Source organism: Physella acuta, unplaced genomic scaffold (assembly GCF_028476545.2).
Source record: "Physella acuta isolate Inbredline_101_S28 unplaced genomic scaffold, ASM2847654v3 ptg000155l, whole genome shotgun sequence".
Classification (NCBI taxonomy): Eukaryota; Metazoa; Mollusca; class Gastropoda; family Physidae; genus Physella; species Physella acuta.
The window spans coordinates 1,314,099-1,339,678 of NW_026731674.1; the positions used below are offsets into that span (position 1 = coordinate 1,314,099).

At 37.8% G+C, this 25,580-nt stretch overlaps 1 protein-coding gene across 1 annotated transcript; it reads left to right on the forward strand.

Annotated features, from left to right (window-relative positions):
- The first annotated feature begins 452 nt into the window (after positions 1-452).
- Positions 453-25,579, forward strand: LOC131935709 (signal recognition particle subunit SRP54). Its single transcript, XM_059292258.1, has 16 exons — positions 453-591; positions 7,832-7,916; positions 9,436-9,527; positions 11,599-11,683; positions 12,870-12,974; positions 13,223-13,347; positions 13,750-13,900; positions 17,140-17,199; positions 17,661-17,749; positions 18,778-18,878; positions 19,211-19,297; positions 20,645-20,718; positions 20,996-21,104; positions 21,543-21,713; positions 23,869-23,964; positions 25,248-25,579. Exons 2-16 carry the CDS (start codon positions 7,839-7,841, stop codon positions 25,337-25,339), a joined length of 1,515 nt encoding a protein of 504 aa, XP_059148241.1. The 5' UTR covers positions 453-591; positions 7,832-7,838; the 3' UTR covers positions 25,340-25,579.
- The last annotated feature ends 1 nt before the right edge of the window (position 25,580 follows it).

A 25,580-nucleotide genomic window follows, 5' to 3' on the forward strand; every position in this document is an offset into this window, starting at 1 on the left:
CATTTTCTTCGTCATGTCTATCTGTCTGTCTAGTCTAAAGGATCGAAGCTGGTGAGCAAAATCTCGACCTCTCCTAAGCGACCAATTTCATTGAAACTTGGCCAATACACTTAGCGCAGAATAGTAAAATAGGGTTTCTCTTGTTGCATATCGAGTTAAACTTCGATAATGAATCTACCTCCTAGCAGAGTTTCTTCCAGGCATCTCTTCGAGAGCCCCCCCCCCCGAAAAAAGTCTACCGCCCCCCCCCCCCCCCCCGAATGAAATAGAATTTATATAGAAAATATATACTTTTAATAGCGTCCGCCCCCCCCCCCAATTTTTTAGTCCGCCCACCCCCGAAAATGTCAAGTGCCCCCCCCCCCCCCGGAGAAAGAAGTCTGGAAGAAATACTGCCTCTTAGATCTAGAATCTATATTTCCATTTTTCCGTGTTAAGAATTTTTTAACGAGAGCTAATACAAATCAACACCGACGACGTGGTAAGGGGATGTAACTCCGAATTTACTGGATCTAAATATACAGGTTTCTGTAGATGTACCAATCTGGAAGAAGTCCAGATCCAACAAGAAGATAGTCTACAGTCTAGAAAGTAAGAAAGTCTGAACAATCGAGATCTAGATATTATCATCAATATTTTGTAGGCCTATAGAATCTGCTCTAATTTATACTACTAAACTAGACTAATTAATATAGATAGGCTAGATAGATCTAGATCTAGATCTATCTAGATCTAGATATCAGATCTAGATCTAGATTTTTAGTAGAGTAGAGTAACAGTAACACTAAACTAAAAACGATAGATTACCCATATTGTTAATAATTATTTGAAAAATTAATACCTAAGCTTTGAAATTATTAGGAATATTAATTAGGCGCTAAGCAAGGAGGTAATCTATTGGGTAATCTATCAGTTTAGGTACGTAAAATCGCCCGTGACCAGATCTATCTAGATCTAGCTAGAGTAATGTGAAAAACAGTTGACTCCTTAAATTTTAATAATTATTTCACATTTTGGTAAGGATTTATGTTGTGAAAAATACAAAAATGTGTCCTTGTTTCATTTATGTAGGGGCCCTACCTGTTTTTAAACAATTGAATTAAAAGTTAATAAATGAAGACTAGCGATGTTTTCATCAGATGCAACCATGCTCATATACTATAGTAGCCATCTTGTTTAAGTTTTATTTTGTTAAACTTATAGTGGGAAATTCAGGGGAAGCCACTCTATTTTACAAATTGCTGTTGTTTATATAGCAAATCTTGCTTGCAAACACTGTTGTTTAAAGTTAATTTCTGGCCTATATTGATATATTTAGACATTGATTTTGGTTTATTATTCAGTTATCTATAATATTTGACACAAATATTTCACAATATACTTCTATTAAAGCATGGGTTCCCAAACTGGGGGCTTTCTGGGGGGTCGCCAACTGGTAGACTAAATGCTAGCAATGAAAAAAAAAGCATAAATATTTAGAATTCTTTCTGAAATTCGGCATTAATTAACATCACAATGGAAATGGAATAAAAAAATAAACAATGTGTAGTGAGCAAAAATGTTCTTAGTCATGAGTCTATGAAGATTTCAGAGCTAAAACAGTATTTTGAGAAGAGTCATTCGGAACACACCAAAAAGATATGTAGTTATTTCGTCGGCACAAAGCTAGTTGCAAACGTCAGAGACTTGATCGAACAAGAAGTTTTCACCAAGAAAACACAACATTAGTGAAGTCACATTAGAAATTGGCAAGCAAAAAAACCTCACACAATAGGAGAAAATCTCTTCAAACCCTGCATGTTGAGGATGGTGAAATTAATTCTTGGGGATTCCAGTGTAGAGAAGATGCAACCAATATATCTGTCTAATAATACTATTCAGCTGCATATAGCATACATGTCCGTAGATAATAAAAAAACCAATTTTGAATGAAATCAAACTTTCACCATTGTTTGATTTTCAAGTTGATGAATCAACTGACGAGAGTTCATGTTACCAGTTGTTTGTTTTTGTGAAATATACTCATTCGGATGATAACAAAGAAGAGTTGATATTCTGTGAAGATATCATGGAGGAAAACTAAGTTTTTTTTAAAAACTGGATGATTTAAATGGGAAAACGGCTGTGGGGTTTGTACGGATGGTGCGTCTTGTTTGGGTCAAAATCGGGCTTTCAAAAAATAAAGTAAAATATTTAGCTCCCTAATGAAGGCAAATCCACTGCATGATTCACCGGTATGCCCTCGCCAGCAAGACTCTTCTGACCCCATTTCTCATAAAAGTCGTAAATTATTTTAAATCTGGAGCCCTAAACACCCCTCTGTTTAAAAAACTGTGCAAAGACAAGAATAAAGATCACGAGGTTGTACACTACAGTACGTTGGCTTTCAAAAGGAAATATGTATCGTGTTTTTGAATTGAATGATGAAATCAAGTTGTTCTTGAAAGTGCAAGGAGGGGTCGGCGTGGTCGAGTCGGTAAAGCTCATGGTTGCTAAACCGAAAAGTCTCGAGTTCGAACCCTCGGGCAGATAAGGCTCGTTAGCTGGGGACAGCCACTTTTCTAGGAGAGACAACTCCAAAAATTAAACAACTGCTGCCTTGTAGTTTGTTCTTGGTTGGACAAAGGCTATGGAAGCAAATCCAAAAAGAAAAGCAGGCTGAAATCGGAGTCAATGGCCTCAATGGCGCATAACCAGTTGACACGTAACGCTTAATTGTGTTGGAGGCCTGGTCGAGTCGGCAAAAAGCTGATGGTTGATAAATTCGAACAAAGTCTGGAGTTCAAACCCACTGGCAGATAAATCTCGATCCCCTTCAACACTAATAATTAAGAACGAAGAAGAAGAAGAAAGTGCATGGGAAACAAGTCCTTTTGATATTCTTTAATGACAAAGAGTAGCTAGAGAGAGTAGCATACCTAGCAGATATTTTTGAACAGCAACACAAGCTTAACCTGAAAATGAACAAATATTATCTCTTTTCATGATAATCTCTTGGCATTTTTATCAAAGCTGCAAAATCTGCGAAGAAAAAAAAATGTTGGAGATATTGCCATGTTTAAGAAACTCTGCAGTGTGGTAGATGAATCTGATTGTGAGAAATAAAAATTAGAAAGAGGATTCTGGGCAATTTGAATCTCTTGAAAACGAACTGGCGTTATTTTCCTTGAGCTGAAAGAAGAATCTGCATTGACACGTTACCCATCCTCTGTTTCCCTGGATGTTGCCAGCATTCCCGATGAATATCAAGAAGAATTCTAAAATTTGCGGAATGATTTCATGTCACATATCGTGTTAAATGAAAAACTGCTCAAACAATTTTGGCGTAGTATGCAGTGTTCATACCCAAACGTGAAATCGATTACCTTTTGAGTTTTAGTTCCATTTGTGTCTACATATCTTTGCGAGAATAGATTTTCAACTCTTCTCCAATTAAAAATAAAACAAAGAAATAAATTAAATGCTGAGAATGACATGAGGTTGGCGTTAAACAAAAACTCAACCGCGAATGTAGAGGTATTCAATTTCACCCATCGCTTTAAAAGTTATCAAAAATAATTACTATTGAAAGTCTACTAGAAAATCGTATTTTAGTGCTCATCAATTTCCTCGCTAATTTCGATTTTTTAATACTATGGGGGTCGCAGGTCACTTACCTTTTATAAAAGGGGGTCGCCACTTGAAAAAGTTTGGAAACCACTGTATTAAAGCCTTGACAGTGAGGTATCTTTTTCGTACATTACTAGCCACCGCTGATTTTAATTTTAGATACAGATGTCTGATAATAGACTCTTCCAAAAACAGGTGTATTGGGCTGTTATTAGTATTGTAATCTCGACTAATTTTAGGTAGGACTAGGGTTGGGGTTCAGTTAGCATTGACTTTGACATTAGCCAGTATTTAGTTACCTACCAGTAATCTGACAACCCTTTTTTAAAGAAGATTCTATTATTGGACACTGGCATAAAAGTTCCCCCGAGAAATGTCCAGTAGTTATCTTATTAGTTATTAGATTTAGATCTAGATTCTGATACTAATACTAATATTTGTTAAACAAAATATTTAGCCTCTAGCTAGAGGTCTCTGTCCATCTGGGCTCACGCAGCGGAACTCCTGATTTCCATTAGGCGCTATTTAATGACTGTTTCACATACAAAAAAACAGAACGTACCCTGTAACTCTGCATCCATTCTACTATAATGTTGTATATGAGTCAATTTTTATTCCCACGCTCAGCATTGGAGATAATTCAAATCACGGCTGTGAACCTCCTATCTCTTAAGACAATCACCTTTTCCCAGTCACTTGACCATGTCAAGACAAACACCTTTTCCCAGTCACTTGACCATGTCAAGACAAACACCTTTTCCCAGTCACTTGACCATGTCAAGACAAACACCTTTTCCCAGTCACTTGACCATGTCAAGACAAACATCTTTTCCCAGTCACTTGACCATGTCAAGACAAACACATTTTCCCAGTCACTTGACCATGTCAAGACAAACACATTTTCCCAGTCACTTGACCATGCTTGCGTTATTTTATTCATTTAGACTATTTAGGGTCTGTTTAAAGTGAATTAAACATAACCATTATATGGTGCATATTTTATGTGTATACTGTGTTATAAGTATGTTTAAATATTTCATTGATCCTCACTCAGCCTACCTATTAAGCTGAGCAAGTCACGTGACCCACTTATCCCACCTGGAAGCTTGCCTGGTCACATGACTCCCTCTTGAACCTTATGGCAAACTAGGTCATACTTTCCTCCTTCTTCCATAGATCTAATTAACATCATAAGACTAAATTCCTATTTAATAAGCAACATTTTGAGTTGTGAGCGCAGTTGGGGTTAGGGAACCGATAGGGACCAAAAATTGCGTAATCACACCGTTTTTCTAATTTTAGTAGAGAAAACCATATTAACCATGACATTTACAGTTAGCTATATATATCTAGAAGCTATTTTTAGCCTAACATTTTATCTAACTTTTGATTGGTTCAAGTTTTACAGCTCTACCAAAACTCGGTCACTACATCCGGGAGAGTGTGAAAGGAGAAAATGTAGAGCTCACTAGATCACATCCTAATGTTAAGCTCACTGGACCACATCCTAATGTTAAGCTCACTAGATCACATCCTAATGTTAAGCTCACTAGATCACATCCTAATGTTAAGCTCACTAGATCACATCCTAATGTTAAGCTCACTAGATCACATCCTAATGTTAAGCTCACTGGATCACATCCTAATGTTAAGTTCACTGGATCACATCCTAATGTTAAGCTCACTAGATCACATCCTAATGTTAAGCTCACTAGATCACATCCTAATGTTAAGCTCACATCCTAATGTTAAGCTCACTGGCTCACATCCTAATGTTAAGCTCACTAGATCACATCCTAATGTTAAGCTCACTAGATCACATCCTAATGTTAAGCTCACTGGACCACATCCTAATGTTAAGCTCACTAGATCACATCCTAATGTTAAGCTCACTGGATCACATCCTAATGTTAAGCTCACTAGATCACATCCTAATGTTAAGCTCACTAGATCACATCCTAATGTTAAGCTCACTGGACCACATCCTAATGTTAAGCTCACTAGATCACATCCTAATGTTAAGCTCACTGGACCACATCCTAATGTTAAGCTCACTAGATCACATCCTAATGTTAAGCTCACTGGCTCACATCCTAATGTTAAGCTCACTGGATCACATCCTAATGTTAAGCTCACTGGATCACATCCTAATGTTAAGCTCACTAGATCACATCCTAATGTTAAGCTCACTAGATCACATCCTAATGTTAAGCTCACTAGATCACATCCTAATGTTAAGCTCACTAGATCACATCCTAATGTTAAGCTCACTTGATCACATCCTAATGTTAAGCTCACTAGATCACATCCTAATGTTAAGCTCACTAGATCACATCCTAATGTTAAGCTCACTGGCTCACATCCTAATGTTAAGCTCACTTGATCACATCCTAATGTTGAGCTCACTAGATCACATCCTAATGTTAAGCTCACTGGATCACATCCTAATGTTAAGCTCACTGGATCACATCCTAATGTTAAGTTCACTAGATCACATCCTAATGTTAAGCTCACTGGATCACATCCTAATGTTAAGCTCACTGGATCACATCCTAATGTTAAGTTCACTAGATCACATCCTAATGTTAAGCTCACTAGATCACATCCTAATGTTAAGCTCACTAGATCACATCCTAATGTTAAGCTCACTAGATCACATCCTAATGTTAAGCTCACTAGATCACATCCTAATGTTAAGTTCACTGGCTCACATCCTAATGTTAAGCTCACTAGATCACATCCTAATGTTAAGCTCACTGGCTCACATCCTAATGTTAAGCTCACTGGATCACATCCTAATGTTAAGCTCACTGGACCACATCCTAATGTTAAGCTCACTGGCTCACATCCTAATGTTAAGCTCACTAGATCACATCCTAATGTTTAAGCTCACTAGATCACATCCTAATGTTAAGCTCACTAGATCACATCCTAATGTTAAGCTCACTAGATCACATCCTAATGTTAAGCTCACTAGATCACATCCTAATGTTAAGTTCACTGGCTCACATCCTAATGTTAAGCTCACTAGATCACATCCTAATGTTAAGCTCACTAGATCACATCCTAATGTTAAGCTCACTGGCTCACATCCTAATGTTAAGCTCACTGGATCACATCCTAATGTTAAGCTCACTGGATCACATCCTAATGTTAAGCTCACTGGACCACATCCTAATGTTAAGCTCACTAGATCAGATCACATCCTAATGTTAAGCTCACTAGATCACATCCTAATGTTAAGCTCACTGGATCACATCCTAATGTTAAGCTCACTGGACCACATCCTAATGTTAAGCTCACTGGATCACATCCTAATGTTAAGCTCACTGGCTCACATCCTAATGTTAAGCTCACTGGATCACATCCTAATGTTAAGCTCACTGGATCACATCCTAATGTTAAGCTCACTGGACCACATCCTAATGTTAAGCTCACTAGATCAGATCACATCCTAATGTTAAGCTCACTGGACCACATCCTAATGTTAAGCTCACTGGATCACATCCTAATGTTAAGCTCACTGGATCACATCCTAATGTTAAGCTCACTAGATCAGATCACATCCTAATGTTAAGCTCACTGGCTCACATCCTAATGTTAAGCTCACTGGATCACATCCTAATGTTAAGCTCACTGGCTCACATCCTAATGTTAAGCTCACTAGATCACATCCTAATGTTAAGCTCACTGGATCACATCCTAATGTTAAGTTCACTGGCTCACATCCTAATGTTAAGCTCACTGGACCACATCCTAATGTTAAGCTCACTGGATCACATCCTAATGTTAAGCTCACTGGCTCACATCCTAATGTTAAGCTCACTTGATCACATCCTAATGTTGAGCTCACTTGATCACATCCTAATGTTAAGCTCACTGGATCACATCCTAATGTTGAGCTCACTAGATCACATCCTAATGTTAAGCTCACTTGATCACATCCTAATGTTAAGCTCACTGGATCACATCCTAATGTTGAGCTCACTGGATGTTATTACATTCTACTTGATATCCAAATGGCATGCTGGCCAATATTATCTTGACTTTGTCTACAGATAAAAAATGGTTCTATATATTATCTTGACTTTCTCTACAGATAAAAAATGGTTCTATATATTATCTTGACTTTCTCTACAGATAAAAAATGGTTCTATATATTATCTTTACTTTCTCTACAGATAAAAAATGGTTCTATATATTATCTTGACTTTGTCTACAGATAAAAAATGGTTCTAGCAGATTTGGGCAGAAAGATCACCTCTGCCCTTAAATCACTCAGCAATGCCACTATTATTAATGAAGAGGTAAATAGTTGTTGGGGCCATGTGTTCAGCCTAGAAGGTTTGGTAGGTGAGGTAACAAGCCCCTGGGTTGGTTAAAAGTTGTGTCCAGCCTACAAGCCCCTGGGTTGGTTAAAAGTTGTGTCCAGCCTACAAGCCCCTGGGTTGGTTAAAAGTTGTGTCCAGCCTACACGCCCCAGGGTTGGTTAAAAGTTGTGTCCAGCCTACAAGCCCCTGGGTTGGTTAAAAGTTGTGTCCAGCCTACAAGCCCCTGGGTTGGTTAAAAGTTGTGTCCAGTCTACAAGCCCCTGGGTTGGTTAAAAGTTGTCCAGCCTACACGCCCCTGGGTTGGTTAAAAGTTGTGTCCAGCCTACAAGCCCCTGGGTTGGTTAAAAGTTGTGTCCAGCCTACAAGCCCCTGGGTTGGTTAAAAGTTGTGTCCAGCCTACAAGCCCCTGGGTTGGTTAAAAGTTGTGTCCAGCCTACAAGCCCCTGGGTTGGTTAAAAGTTGTGTCCAGCCTACAAGCCCCTGGGTTGGTTAAAAGTTGTGTCCAGCCTACAAGCCCCTGGGTTGGTTAAAAGTTGTGTCCAGCCTACAAGCCCCTGGGTTGGTTAAAAGTTGTGTCCAGCCTACAAGCCCCTGGGTTGGTTAAAAGTTGTGTCCAGCCTACAAGCCCCTGGGTTGGTTAAAAGTTGTGTCCAGCCTACAAGCCCCTGGGTTGGTTAAAAGTCCAGTCCACCCAGGTGTTGAATGGCATGCTGAAAGAAATATGTTTCTTGTGTGCAGGTGTTGCATGGCTGAAAGAAATATGTTTCTTGTGTGCAGGTGTTGCATGGCTGAAAGAAATATGTTTCTTGTGTGCAGGTGTTGAACGGCTGAAAGAAATATGTTTCTTGTGTGCAGGTGTTGCATGGCTGAAAGAAATATGTTTCTTGTGTGCAGGTGTTGAACGGCTGAAAGAAATATGTTTCTTGTGTGCAGGTGTTGAACGGCTGAAAGAAATATGTTTCTTGTGTGCAGGTGTTGAATGGCTGAAAGAAATATGTTTCTTGTGTGCAGGTGTTGCATGGCTGAAAGAAATATGTTTCTTGTGTGCAGGTGTTGAACAGCTGAAAGAAATATGTTTCTTGTGTGCAGGTGTTGAACGGCTGAAAGAAATATGTTTCTTGTGTGCAGGTGTTGAATGACATGCTGAAAGAAATATGTTTCTTGTGTGCAGGTGTTGCATGGCTGAAAGAAATATGTTTCTTGTGTGCAGGTGTTGAACGGCTGAAAGAAATATGTTTCTTGTGTGCAGGTGTTGAACGGCTGAAAGAAATATGTTTCTTGTGTGCAGGTGTTGAATGACATGCTGAAAGAAATATGTTTCTTGTGTGCAGGTGTTGAATGGCATGCTGAAAGAAATATGTTTCTTGTGTGCAGGTGTTGAACGGCTGAAAGAAATATGTTTCTTGTGTGCAGGTGTTGAACGGCTGAAAGAAATATGTTTCTTGTGTGCAGGTGTTGAATGGCATGCTGAAAGAAATATGTTTCTTGTGTGCAGGTGTTGAATGGCATGCTGAAAGAAATATGCGCTGCCCTACTGGAAGCTGATGTCAACATTAGACTTGTCAAGCAGCTGAGAGAGAATGTCAGGTATACAAATATACTTGTTGTCCACACTAGTTGTTGTCCACACTACTTGTTGTCCACACTACTTGTTGTCCCACTAGTTGTTGTCCACACTACTTGTTGTCCACACTACTTGTTGTCCACACTACTTGTTGTCCACACTAGTTGTTGTCCCACTAGTTGTTGTCCACACTACTTGTTGTCCACACTACTTGTTGTCCACACTACTTGTTGTCCACACTGCTTGTTGTCTACACTACTTGTTGTCCACACTACTTTTTGTCCACACTACTTTTTGTCCACACTACTTGTTGTCCACACTACTTGTTGTCCACACTACTTGTTGTCCACACTACTTGTTGTCCCACTACTTGTTGTCCCACTACTTGTTGTCCCACTACTTGTTGTCCCACTAGTTGTTGTCCACACTACTTGTTGTCCACACTAGTTGTTGTCCCTCTACTTGTTGTCCCACTAGTTGTTGTCCACACTATTTGTTGTCCACACTACTTGTTGTCCACACTACTTGTTGTCTACACTACTTGTTGTCCACACTACTTGTTGTCCACACTATTTGTTGTCCACACTACTTGTTGTCCACACTACTTGTTGTCCACACTACTTGTTGTCCACACTACTTGTTGTCCACACTACTTGTTGTCCACACTACTTGTTGTCCACACTACTTGTTGTCTATTCAACTTGTTGTCCACACTACTTGTTGTCCACACTAGTTGTTGTCCACACTACTTGTTGTCCACACTACTTCTTGTCCCACTACTTGTTGTCCACACTACTTGTTGTCTATTCAACTTGTTGTCCACACTACTTGTTGTCCACACTACTTGTTGTCCACACTACTTGTTGTCCACACTACTTGTTGTCCACACTACTTGTTGTCCACACTACTTGTTGTCTATTCAACTTGTTGTCCACACTACTTGTTGTCCACACTACTTGTTGTCCCACTACTTGTTGTCCACACTACTTGTTGTCCACACTACTTGTTGTCTATTCAACTTGTTGTCCACACTACTTGTTGTCCACACTACTTGTTGTCCACACTACTTTTTGTCCACACTACTTTTTGTCCACACTACTTGTTGTCCACACTACTTGTTGTCCACACTACTTGTTGTCCACACTACTTGTTGTCCCACTATTTGTTGTCCCACTACTTGTTGTCCCACTACTTGTTGTCCCACTACTTGTTGTCCCACTAGTTGTTGTCCACACTACTTGTTGTCCACACTAGTTGTTGTCCCTCTACTTGTTGTCCCACTAGTTGTTGTCCACACTACTTGTTGTCCACACTACTTGTTGTCTACACTACTTGTTGTCTACACTACTTGTTGTCCACACTACTTGTTGTCCACACTACTTGTTGTCCACACTACTTGTTGTCCACACTACTTGTTGTCCACACTACTTGTTGTCCACACTACTTGTTGTCCACACTACTTGTTGTCCACACTACTTGTTGTCCACACTACTTGTTGTCCACACTACTTGTTGTCCACACTACTTGTTGTCCACACTACTTGTTGTCCACACTAGTTGTTGTCCCTCTACTTGTTGTCCCACTAGTTGTTGTCCACACTATTTGTTGTCCACACTACTTGTTGTCCACACTACTTGTTGTCCACACTACTTGTTGTCCACACTACTTGTTGTCCACACTACTTGTTGTCCACACTAGTTGTTGTCCACACTACTTGTTGTCCACACTACTTGTTGTCTACACTAGTTGTTGTCCACACTACTTGTTGTCCCACTACTTGTTGTCCACACTACTTGTTGTCCCACTACTTGTTGTCCCACTAGTTGTTGTCCACATTACTTGTTGTCCACACTACTTGTTGTCCACACTACTTGTTGTCCACACTACTTGTTGTCCCACTACTTGTTGTCCACACTACTTGTTGTCCACACTACTTGTTGTCCACACTACTTGTTGTCTATTCAACTTGTTGTCCACACTACTTGTTGTCCACACTAGTTGTTGTCCACACTACTTGTTGTCCACACTACTTGTTGTCCAGACTACTTGTCCCCCCACTCTACTGTTGTTTGATGTCTGCCTCCAATGTTTCAGGTCCGTGATAGACTTTGATGAGATGGCAGGAGGCTTGAATAAACGGCGCATGATCCAGTCTGCTGTCTTTAAAGAGCTGGTCAAGGTTGGTACTTGTGCTGGGCTTTTTCACCCCCCCCCCATAGAAATGTCTTATTGATAGACCCCCCCATAGAAATGTCTTATTGATAGACCCCCCCCTATAGAAATGTCTTATTGATAGACCCCCCCTATAGAAATGTCTTATTGATAGACCCCCCCCCTATAGAAATGTCTTATTGATAGACCCCCCCTATAGAAATGTCTTATTGATAGATCCCCCTATAGAAATGTCTTATTGATAGACCCCCCCCCCCCATAGAAATGTCTTATTGATAGACCCCCCTATAGAAATGTCTTATTGATAGACCCCCCCCCATAGAAATGTCTTATTGATAGACCCCCCTATAGAAATGTCTTATTGATAGACCCCCCTATAAAAATGTCTTATTGATAGACCCCCCTATAGAAATGTCTTATTGATAGACCCCCCCCATAGAAATGTCTTATTGATAGACCCCCCCTATAGAAATGTCTTATTGATAGACCCCCCCCCATAGAAATGTCTTATTGATAGACCCCCCCTATAGAAATGTCTTATTGATAAACCCCCTATAGAAATGTCTTATTTCGGCTGATAGACCCCCCTATAGAAATGTCTTATTGATAGATCCCCCCTATAGAAATGTCTCAGCTGATAGACCCCCCCTATAGAAATGTCTTATTGTTAGCCCCCCCTATAGAAATGTCTTATTGATAGACCCCCCCCTATAGAAATGTCTTATTGATAGACCCCCCCTATAGAAATGTCTTATTGATAGACCCCCCCCTATAGAAATGTCTTATAGATAGACCCCCCCTATAGAAATGTCTTATTGATAGACCCCCCCTATAGAAATGTCTTATTGATAGACCCCCCCTATAGAAATGTCTTATTGATAGACCCCCCCTATAGAAATGTCTTATTTCGGCTGATAGACCCCCCTATAGAAATGTCTTATAGATAGACCCCCCTATAAAAATGTCTTATTTTAGCTGATAGACCCCCTATAAAAATGTCTTATTGATAGACCCCCCTATAGAAATGTCTTATTGATAGACCCCCCCTATAGAAATGTCTTATTTTAGCTGATAGACCCCCTATAGAAATGTCTTATTGATAGACCCCCCCTATAAAAATGTCTTATTGATAGACCCCCCCCCTATAAAAATGTCTTATTGATAGACCCCCCTATAAAAATGTCTTATTACAGCTGATAGACCCTGGAGTCAAGGCTTGGCAGCCCAGCAAGGGAAGAAATAACGTCATCATGTTTGTGGGGCTTCAGGGCAGTGGGAAAACCACCACTTGTACAAAGGTGGGTTTCTGCCACAATCTCTGAAACTTTATCACATTGTCTGCCACATTGTCTGCCACATTGTCTGCCACATTGTCTGCCACATTGTCTGCCACATTGTCTGCCACATTGTCTGCCACATTGTCTGCCACATTGTCTGCCACATTGTCTGCTTTAGTCTCTCCACATTCCTGTCTGTCTCACTGATCATCTTTTAGCCGTCTATTTATAGCCATCTATTTATAGCTGTCTAGTTATCTCCTCTCCAGTTGGCCTATTACTATCAACGCAAGGGCTGGAAAACATGTTTGATTTGTGCTGACACATTTCGTGCAGGAGCCTTTGATCAGCTGAAACAAAATGCCACCAAGGCTCGCATTCCATTTTATGGCAGGTCAGTTAAACATTCAGTCTTATAGAGATTTTAGCTACCCAGAGATCTTTAGTGGCCATCCTGTGTTGTCATGTATTTAGCTACCCAGAGATCTTAATTGGCCATCCTGTGTTGTCATGTATTTAGCTACACAGAGATCTTAATTGGCCATCCTGTGTTGTCATGTATTTAGCTACACAGAGATCTTAATTGGCCATCCTGTGTTGTCATGTATTTAGCTACACAGAGATCTTAATTGGCCATCCTGTGTTGTCATGTATTTAGCTACACAGAGATCTTAATTGGCCATCCTGTGTTGTCATGTATTTAGCTACACAGAGATCTTAATTGGCCATCCTGTGTTGTCATGTATTTAGCTACCCAGAGGTCTTAATTGGCCATCCTGTGTTGTCATGTATTTAGCTACACAGAGATCGACCCTGTGGTCATTGCCCAGGAGGGTGTTGAGAAGTTCAAGGAAGAGAATTTTGAGATCATTATTGTGGACACTAGTGGACGTCACAAGCAACAGGACTCACTGTTTGAAGAGATGCTTCAAGTGGAACAAGCTGTTGTAAGTCATCTCTTTGCAGTCATGTTCTAAGTCATCTCTCATCAGTCATGTTCTAAGTCATCTCTCATCAGTCATGTTGTAAGTTATCAATCTTGTCAGCATACCCTGTCAGTGTATTATGAAATTGTCTGAACTAATCAGCTTTGTTTTCCTAATCCCCTCAACTAATCAGCTTTGTTTCCTTAATCCCCTCAACTAATCAGCTTTGTTTTCCTAATCCCCTCAACTAATCAGCTTTGTTTCCTTAATCCCCTCAACTAATCAGCTTTGTTTTCCTAATCCCCTCAGCTAATCAGCTTTGTTTTCCTAATCCCCTCAACTAATTGGCTTTGTTTTCCTAATCCCCTCAGCTAATCAGCTTTGTTTTCCTAATCCCCTCAGCTAATCAGCTTTGTTTTCCTAATCCCCTCAACTAATCAGCTTTGTTTTCCTAATCCCCTCAGCTAATCAGCTTTGTTTTCCTAATCCCCTCAACTAATCAGCTTTGTTTCCTTAATCCCCTCAGCTAATCAGCTTTGTTTTCCTAATCCCCTCAACTAATCAGCTTTGTTTCCTTAATCCCCTCAACTAATCAGCTTTGTTTCCTTAATCCCCTCAGCTAATCAGCTTTGTTTTCCTAATCCCCTCAGCTAATCAGCTTTGTTTTCCTAATCCCCTCAACTAATCAGCTTTGTTTTCCTAATCCCCTCAGCTAATCAGCTTTGTTTTCCTAATCCCCTCAACTAATCAGCTTTGTTTCCTTAATCCCCTCAGCTAATCAGCTTTGTTTTCCTAATCCCCTCAACTAATCAGCTTTGTTTCCTTAATCCCCTCAACTAATCAGCTTTGTTTCCTTAATCCCCTCAGCTAATCAGCTTTGTTTTCCTAATCCCCTCAACTAATCAGCTTTGTTTCCTTAATCCCCTCAACTAATCAGCTTTGTTTCCTTAATCCCCTCAGCTAATCAGCTTTGTTTCCTTAATCCCCTCAGCTAATCAGCTTTGTTTTCCTAATCCCCTCAGCTAATCAGCTTTGTTTTCCTAATCCCCTCAGCTAATCAGCTTTGTTTTCCTAATCCCCTCAGCTAATCAGCTTTGTTTTCCTAATCCCCTCAACTAATCAGCTTTGTTTTCCTAATCCCCTCAACTAATCAGCTTTGTTTCCTTAATCCCCTCAACTAATCAGCTTTGTTTCCTTAATCCCCTCAGCTAATCAGCTTTGTTTTCCTAATCCCCTCAACTAATCAGCTTTGTTTTCCTAATCCCCTCAACTAATCAGCTTTGTTTTCCTAATCCCCTGAACTAATCAGCTTTGTTTCCTTAATCCCCTCAACTAATCAGCTTTGTTTTCCTAATCCCCTCAACTAATCAGCTTTGTTTCCTTAATCCCCTCAACTAATCAGCTTTGTTTTCCTAATCCCCTCAACTAATCAGCTTTGTTTTCCTAATCCCCTCAACTAATCAGCTTTGTTTTCCTAATCCCCTCAGCTAATCAGCTTTGTTTTCCTAATCCCCTCAGCTAATCAGCTTTGTTTTCCTAATCCCCTCAGCTAATCAGCTTTGTTTTCCTAATCCCCTCAACTAATCAGCTTTGTTTTCCTAATCCCCTCAACTAATCAGCTTTGTTTTCCTAATCCCCTCAACTAATCAGCTTTGTTTTCCTAATCCCCTCAACTAATCAGCTTTGTTTTCCTAATCCCCTCAACTAATCAGCTTTGTTTCCTTAATCCCCTCAACTAATCAGCTTTGTTTTCCTAATCCCCTCAACTAATCAGCTTTGTTTTCCTAATCCCCTCAACTAATCAGCTTTGTTTTCCTAATCCCCTCAACTGATCAGCTTTGTTTTCCTAATCCCCTCAACTAATCAGCTTTGTTTTCCTAATCCCCTCAACTAATCAGCTTTGTTTTCCTAATCCCCTCAGCTAATCAGCTTTGTTTTCCTAATCCCCTCAGCTAATCAGCTTTGTTTTCCTAATCCCCTCAGCTAATCAGCTTTGTTTTCCTAATCCCATCAACTAATCAGCTTTGTTTTCCTAATCCCCTCAACTAATCAGCTTTGTTTTCCTAATCCCCTCAACTAATCAGCTTTGTTTTCCTAATCCCCTCAGCTAATCAGCTTTGTTTCCTTAATCCCCTCAACTAATCAGCTTTGTTTCCTTAATCCCCTCAACTAATCAGCTTTGTTTTCCTAATCCCCTCAGCTAATCAGCTTTGTTTTCCTAATCCCCTCAGCTAATCAGCTTTGTTTTCCTAATCCCCTCAATTAATCAGCTTTGTTTTCCTAATCCCCTCAACTAATCAGCTTTGTTTTCCTAATCCCCTCAACTAATCAGCTTTGTTTTCCTAATCCCCTCAACTAATCAGCTTTGTTTTCCCAATCCCCTCAACTAATCAGCTTTGTTTTCCTAATCCCCTCAACTAATCAGCTTTGTTTTCCTAATCCCCTCAACTAATCAGCTTCGTTTTCCCAATCCCCTCAACTAATCAGCTTTGTTTTCCTAATCCCCTCAACTAATCAGCTTTGTTTTCCTAATCCCCTCAGCTAATCAGCTTTGTTTCCTTAATCCCCTCAACTAATCAGCTTTGTTTTCCTAATCCCCTCAACTAATCAGCTTTGTTTTCCTAATCCCCTCAACTAATCAGCTTTGTTTTCCTAATCCCCTCAACTAATCAGCTTTGTTTTCCTAATCCCCTCAACTAATCAGCTTTGTTTTCCTAATCCCCTCAACTAATCAGCTTTGTTTTCCCAATCCCCTCAACTAATCAGCTTTGTTTTCCTAATCCCCTCAACTAATCAGCTTTGTTTTCCTAATCCCCTCAACTAATCAGCTTTGTTTTCCTAATCCCCTCAACTAATCAGCTTTGTTTTCCTAATCCCCTCAACTAATCAGCTTTGTTTTCCTAATCCCCTCAACTAATCAGCTTTGTTTTCCTAATCCCCTCAACTAATCAGCTTTGTTTTCCTAATCCCCTCAACTAATCAGCTTTGTTTTCCTAATCACCTCAACTAATCAGCTTTGTTTTCCTAATCCCCTCAACTAATCAGCTTTGTTTCCTTAATCCCCTCAACTAATCAGCTTTGTTTTCCTAATCCCCTCAACTAATCAGCTTTGTTTTCCTAATCCCCTCAACTAATCAGCTTTGTTTTCCTAATCCCCTCAACTAATCAGCTTTGTTTTCCTAATCCCCTCAACTAATCAGCTTTGTTTTCCTAATCCTCTCATGAGTGCAACTACTGATTTGTTTTTTGTTCTCTTAAAGAAACCTGACAACATTATCTTTGTGATGGACGCCACCATTGGTCAAGCTTGTGAATCTCAGGTTGGTCTCATATTGTTTGCTGTTGTGTTGATGTCATCTTATTGGTTGTGTTGATGTCATCTTATTTGTTGTGTTGATGTCATCTTATTTGTTGTGTTGATGTCATCTTATTTGTTGTGTTGATGTCATCTTATTTGTTGTGTTGATGTCATCTTATTGGTTGTGTTGATGTCATCTTATTGATTGTGTTGATGTCATCTTATTTGTTGTGTTGATGTCATCTTATTGGTTGTATTGATGTCATCTTATTTGTTGTGTTGATGTCATCTTATTTGTTGTATTGATGTCATCTTATTTGTTGTATTGATGTCATCTTATTTGTTGTGAAATAGCACATTTCACTTTTTTGAAAGCTTTGAGTTGAAAGTTGTTTTAAAGCCTAAAGTTAGTGATGAAATAGTCCAAAACTTTGAGTTGTTCACCCTCTCACAATTTGAGTCCACACTACTTGATTTCTACAGGCCAAAGCGTTTAAGGATAAAGTTGATGTTGCCTCAGTTATCATCACCAAACTTGATGGTCATGCCAAGGGAGGTGGAGCTCTGAGCGCGTAAGTACCTGGCTCATTGTACCAGGTGTTTTTTGATGGGGTACCTCATTGTGGACTTGCCTGATTTGTCTAATGTTGACTCGCCTGATTTGTTTAACCATTAATGTCCCGTAACGCCCGCTGCCGCCCGACACCGTTAATGTCCCGTAACGCCCGCTGCCGCCCGCTTACAATACGCATAGAAAAATTAAATTTGTTTCATTAAAATTTGGCATACAAATCCTAATTTTTAACTAAACAGGAAGTCGGATAGTTTCAGCATCCTTTTCCGGTCTTCTAATTTCAATGGCGCTTTTGAAAGATAAAAAATAAAAGTTTCTTTCTATCTCGAAATTTTAGACTCATCTGTCCTATTTTTAGTAGATTTAATATTAAAAATAAAATAAAATAATGCCTCTAAACGTATTTAGGCATGTATTTTATGAATTATATATCTTAAACATAACCAAATTGATATTTAACTGTTAAATTCGATGCATAGTTGTTTAGATAAAATAAATAAAGTTGACTACCGAAAATGACCTGTTTTGAATTTTCTCCGACATTTTTTATTTTTATACTGTACTTGTACCAAATATAATATATTCTATTTAATACTGTTGGAAAGCCAGGTTTATTCCCAACATTAAGCAGTAGTTTTTATCTTAATTTTCAATTTCATTTAGACAAAAACAAATATTTTGTGAAACTATTCACTTGATCATACAGAGTTATGCTCCTTACATTGGGCCGTCATGGGTGGAGTTTTGGTATAATGAATGGGACATTAATGGTTAATGTTGACTCGCCTGATTTGTCTTCGCCAGATTTATCTAATGTTGACTCGCCTGATTTGTCTAATGTTGACTCGCCTGATTTGTTTAATGTTGACTCGCCTGATTTGTCTAATGTTGACTCGCCTGATTTGTCTAATGTTGACTTGCCTGATTTGTTTAATGTTGACTTGCCTGATTTGTCTAATGTTGACTTGCCTGATTTGTCTAATGTTGACTCGCCTGATTTGTCTAATGTTGACTTTTGACTGCTAGTGTGGCTGCCACCAAGAGTCCAGTCATCTTTATTGGGACAGGTGAACACACAGATGACTTCGAACCTTTTAAAGTCCAGCCTTTTGTAAGCAAATTGCTAGGTAAGTAGGAATAGTTTGACAAATACGAATAATAAAATAGATTTTGTTAAATAGTTTGACAAATATGAATGATAAAATAGATTTTGTTAAATGGTTTGACAAATATGAATGATAAAATAGATTTTGTTAAATAGTTTGACAAATATGAATGATAAAATAGATTTTGTTAAATAGTTTGACAAATATGAATGATAAAATAGATTTTGTTAAACAGTTTGACACATTTGAATGATAAAATAGATTTAATTAAATAGTTTGACAAATATGAATGATAAAATACATTGTGTTAAAAATATAAAGTTAAAAGTATGAAGTTTTTTTTCTCTCCATAGGAATGGGTGACATTGAAGGACTTATAGACAAAGTGAATGAACTCAAGTTGGATGACAATGAGGAGTTGATGAAGAAACTTAAGCATGGTAAGTAAGGGTGACCAGAAAGCTGCGCAAAGGGAAAAATGTGCAACGGAAAACTGTTTTTAATAGACATTATGAAAGAGAGACTACTTGTACATTTTCTCCCCACAGAATATAAAATTGAAGGGGATTTTAAAATTATTTTTTATGCAAAGTTTTCAGCTGCACAATTTTCTGCAAGAAAATAAAAAATGAGAAAGTTAATTAAAAAAAAAAAAGAAGAACTTAGGAATAAGCCCCATTGGGTGAGCATGCTACCTGCATGACTGTGCTGTGACATTGGTCAGCTGCCATCCAGGCTCCATCCAATGGATGTCACAGCTAGAACTGGTTTGGGCAGATCTGACCACTGGGGTATCTCTACCTCATGTCTGGGGACTTTACCACAGGCATTATGAAGCACAAGGCTCCTGTATGTTGCCCATATCACAGGTAACTAAGTTCTCTGGTATGTAGAGAAGCTGGTGAGGTCTTTATATACTGCCTCTTATCATTCGTCTTAAAAATATAGTGCTTGGTAATTTGAATATGAGTCTTATAAAATAAAGAACTTTTGTTGTAGTGTCTAGCTTAGCCATAAACTTTGTGGCTAGCTCCAGTTATTTATTGCTGCAAGTTTCAAGCGCCCTGTAGGCCAATCTAGTCTTCTTTCACCAAATCTTTTCATCTTATCTCCAAACTTGAACATTGAAATGGTTACCTCCCCTGAATTTAAAAAATGTTTATAAGTTTGCATTGGTGGGCTGTGACATCTCAGCACTTAGTCAATTTGATCTCACGGCCTTTAGCCACCCTTCTGGAACATTCTGCTACTTACAAAAGGCTTATAGACAGTTTTGTAGGGGCCAAATATAAAGTTTATATAAATGAAAGTGCAAAACACTGAAGCATAAACAATTGAAAGTGCAAGACAAGACACAGCCTGCTGAAGCATACACAGACAGCTGGTATTTTGATCTAGCAGCTTCTGTACATTTCTTTTTACTCATGTTGATTACAACACTTATATGTGGTAGTCAAATGGTTTTTCATGTCTAATAAGAAAAGACAATGTCTGATGACCCCAGATTATAACTGACAATCTCAGCACTGTCCATTTTTTCCTACAGGACCTGCCCGTATAAACTGACATATAATACCTCTCCCCCATTATTTATGTATAAACGTACACATAATAGCCCACCACCCCCTTTGTAGACATAAATGTGTAGATTTTTTTAATAATATATCACCACCTAGTAGACTTAAGTATGTATAGGTTGATTTTTACATGTTAGTATCATACACCCCCCCCCCCCCCCCCCCCCACAATAATGTAAACAATGCCATGTTGTCTGATGATCTCAACAGGCCAGTTTACATTGAGGGACATGTATGAACAGTTCCAGAACATCATGAAGATGGGACCCTTCAGTCAAATCATGGTAAGTTCATGGGATCAATTTGTATCACAATTTACAAAGATATTTAATAAAGCTTAATGGTTCCCAAAATTCTAACATTTTTGATCTACTCAAGTGGATTATCTTCCTGGCAATGGTCCCCAAAATTCTAACATTTTTGATCTACTCAAGTGGATTATCTTCCTGGCAATGGTCCCCCTAACATTTTTGATCTAATCAAGTGGATTATCTTCCTGGCAATGGTCCCCCTAACATTTTTGATCTACTCAAGTGGATTATCTTCCTCTTTCTGTGACAGGGTATGATACCAGGCTTTAGTTCAGATTTTATGACAAAGGGGAGTGAACAAGAATCAATGGCTCGGCTGAAAAAGTTGATGACCATCATGGACAGCATGAATGATCAAGGTTTGTCAATGCAAGAATCTCATTTTCTCGCCAATCTAATTAAGTAGTTATTACAAATTTATTAAAAACTTACAAGCTAATCTAAAATGACAGAGTAACTATGATATATGTTATTACTAGAAAGCAGAAAATAAAACAATAATTCAAACCTTTATAATAACAAGCTTTTAAATGCACTAAAAATAATCATATGGCAATAATTTTTTTAGATTTTAATAGTAAAACTAAAAGCATCTCCTGAAAATCTATTCAGTTCATTATGCAAAGATTAGCTAAAAATTCTATTGAGTTCATTTTGCAAAGATTAGCTAAAAAATCTATTGAGTTCATTTTGCAAAGATTAGCTAAAAAATCTATTGAGTTCATTTTGCAAAGATTAGCTAAAAAGTCTATTGAGTTCATTTTGCAAAGATTAGCTAAAAAATCTTGTCTGAGCAGAACTTGACAGTCTGGAAGGAGAAAAACTTTTCTCTCGCTGCCCTGGCAGGGTGACTAGGGTGGCAAGAGGTGCAGGTGTTTCTGGACGAGAGGTCAACGAACTTTTAACTCAGTACAAAAAATTTGCTCAAATGGTGAAAAAAATGGGAGGAATTAAAGGCTTATTTAAAGGTTTGTTCCATTTTTTTGTTCATAACTCTTTCATTCAAAGGTTTGTTCCACTCTTTGCTCTAAAACACTTTGGTACATTGTGGGATATGCGCAGTTTATACTTTCTCGTATATACGAAGTATAGAGAAAGTCTTGTAATTGTGCAAAAAAACAAAATGAAGATTTTTGCAAATCTCGACGTTTTACACCTCCCTGGGTCGGAAAAACATAGTTTTGCAATCTTGTCCATATATGTGTGTGTGTATGTGTAAACACGATAACTTGACTACCGTTACAGCTAGGTTGATGAAATTTCATATATAAGTATTATATCAAAATCGTAGATCCGTATCAACTTTTGAGTGAATTCTGATAACAGGAAGTGGAACTTTTTCTACTTTGAATTTTCAAAAGCCTATAACTTGAGTACTATTTCAGATAGATAAATGAAATTTCACATGTAACTAAAAGATTTAATTCTCTGCCTTCTATCAAATTTTGAATAATTTCCGTCGATTGTAAGCAGTAATTTTTATTTCTCTCTATGTCCTGAGTTGCCATTCCCGTAGTGTTATATTAGAATATTCGAGAAAGTTTAGGCGAGATCACTCCCGGTTTATTTTCTAAAGCCTTTTGAATACTATTACCATGTTTGGCACATGAAAGTAAGTATAAACAGCAAAAAAATGGTTGAAAACAATTTTGGTTGTCATTGAAACCCAAAAAGACCTCCACCATTTCGAATTTTTTGGTACTTTAAAAATGCTAAGGCTTTTTTTATTTATGTACTTATAGCAATCAAATTTAAACTGCTTATATTTCAGTATATATTTAAACTTTTATCACAACTTTTTGAAATAGCTACTAGTAAGAATTTTACAAGGTGTAGAATATCGTACCCTTTTTAGCATTCAAAAGTTTCAAAATGTGCATACCCAATTTTTTTTTTTCCTATGAAAGCCCTCACAATGGACGCAAGTGATTTTAAGAGAATCCTTCCATAATGTCCTTCCATAATGTTGTTGACATGGAATAAAAACATGCTTTTTTAGATTTAGGACCATAAAAAAAAAATATATATATAAACTTAGCCTAAAATAAATTTAGAAATTTTATATTTTTAGAATAAATGTTAGAAAAGTTGCAAATCCAGAGAACTTGAAAATAATTTTTTTAGTTATAACCGGATATTTCACTTTTGTAAAACAAATATTGATTGGCTGTACCGTAACTCCGTGATCGATAACTATTTGTTTACAAAACTTTGCAGATAAAGTTTTTAAATAGCAATGCAAATTTAAACCCCATGACCTAGTTTTCCATTTTTTTTCCGCTAAAATGTGTACAATAAAATTTATGGCAGCCGATCAAATAGCAGGATGCCATTGTTTATGTCACCATTACACCTGAAAACCATATTGTTTTTGCTTTTTTTTAAAAATTTTTATTTAGTTACCGAAAATATTAAAAACATCAAATACATCCAATCTTTAGTAAAGTCCGAAAAAACCAGACAGACAGTATTTTATAACCATATTAATTGTAACTACGGCATGATGCATGATTTTTAAATTAATTAATGGGCCTCTCGAATACTTTCTCGCTCGCGTCCATTCCCTCATAAAAGTTGTATTTCTGCATGAAGAACAATTACTGAAAATATGGTGGACAGATTGTTTAACTTAATAAATAAAAAATTAGTAGGCTTTTTAGTGTTAAAACCTGCAAACTGAGAAAAACAGCCAAAAGTAAAAAAAAAAAAGAGGTCACGAAAATACCATATCTGTGTAAACTATAAAGCCAATTGTAAACTTGGGGTTTTTCCGAGATTATGGAAATTAAGATATGAGAAATCCACCTTTCCAATGATTCCAAATACAATATGATGAGGGATATTAAACTTTTCATAGAGAGCTTGTAAGATTGGGAAAAATGGATTTTTTAAAAATTAAATAGGGTCATAAAAATGGTATTTTAAACACATTACATTTTTTTTCTCATTAAACTTAATTAAAGTTATTATTTTCTTAATACGAAAATGGACAAAGTATGAAAAAGTGCAAGAAATCCATCATGACGAAAAACAAGAAAATTTTGTTTTAACTGCTCATATCCCCTTAAGTACTCCAAGGGTTAGTGGAGTGCCTGTGTCATAAGTTGATGTTTAACTTTTCAGGTGGGGACATGAACAGAAATGTTAACCAAGGGCAGATAACCAAGTTAAACCAACAGATGGCCAAGATGATGGATCCACGGGTGCTACAACAAATGGGTTTGTGCTAGCTTGTCATTTGTATGTGTTACAGACGTTCTTTTGTTGTCATTTGTATGTGTTACAGTTACAGATGTTCTTTTGTTGTCATTTGTATGTGTTACAGTTACAGACGTTCTTTTGTTGTCATGGCCTAGTGATTTCACTACAGATGTTCTTTTGTTGTCATGGCCTAGTGATTTCACTACAGATGTTCTTTTGTTGTCATGGCCTAGTGATTTCACTACAGATGTTCTTTTGTTGTCATGGCCTAGTGATTTCACTACAGATGTTCTTTTGTTGTCATGGCCTAGTGATTTCACTACAGATGTTCTTTTGTTGTCATTTGTATGTGTTACAGATGTTCTTTTGTTGTCATTTGTATGTGTTACAGTTACAGATGTTCTTTTGTTGTCATTTGTATGTGTTACAGACGTTCTTTTGTTGTCATTTGTATGTCTTACAGTTACAGATGTTCTTTTGTTGTCATTTGTATGTGTTACAGTTACAGATGTTCTTTTGTTGTCATTTGTATGTGTTACAGACGTTCTTTTGTTGTCATTTGTATGTGTTACAGTTACAGATGTTCTTTTGTTGTCATTTGTATGTGTTACAGTTACAGACGTTCTTTTGTTGTCATTTGTATGTGTTACAGTTACAGATGTTCTTTTGTTGTCATTTGTATGTGTTACAGTTACAGACGATCTTTTGTTGTCATGGCCTAGTGATTTCACTACAGATGTTCTTTTGTTGTCATGGCCTAGTGATTTCACTACAGATGTTCTTTTGTTGTCATGGCCTAGTGATTTCACTACAGATGTTCTTTTGTTGTCATGGCCTAGTGATTTCACTACAGATGTTCTTTTGTTGTCATGGCCTAGTGATTTCACTACAGATGTTCTTTTGTTGTCATGGCCTAGTGATTTCACTACAGATGTTCTTTTGTTGTCATGGCCTAGTGATTTCACTACAGATGTTCTTTTGTTGTCATGGCCTAGTGATTTCACTACAGATGTTCTTTTGTTGTCATGGCCTAGTGATTTCACTACAGATGTTCTTTTGTTGTCATGGTCTAGTGATTTCACTACAGATGTTCTTTTGTTGTCATGGCCTAGTGATTTCACTACAGATGTTCTTTTGTTGTCATGGCCTAGTGATTTCACTACAGATGTTCTTTTGTTGTCATGGCCTAGTGATTTCACTACAGATGTTCTTTTGTTGTCATGGCCTAGTGATTTCACTACAGATGTTCTTTTGTTGTCATGGCCTAGTGATTTCACTACAGATGTTCTTTTGTTCATCAGGTGGGATGCAGGGACTGCAGAGCATGATGAGACAGTTTCAGCAAGGCGCCACAGGAAAATTTGGGAACCTCTTTAATTTGACGGACAGATAAACTTTTAGCTATCTAGAGCCATACAATGTTGTTTTAGTCCAAAATAAAAGGCGACAAATTGTGGCCCACAAATTCTAGTCCATTTCACACCTTCAAGAATTGATGTGAAAATGCAGTAGTTGGGTTCACGTTGTAAACAATAGGAGCTCTCTTCTCCTAATGGCTAGAATATCATTTGTAAATGTATTTAAAGTTACAAATAAAAAAGCATTTGAATAAAAAGCACTAAAATATTAAGAAC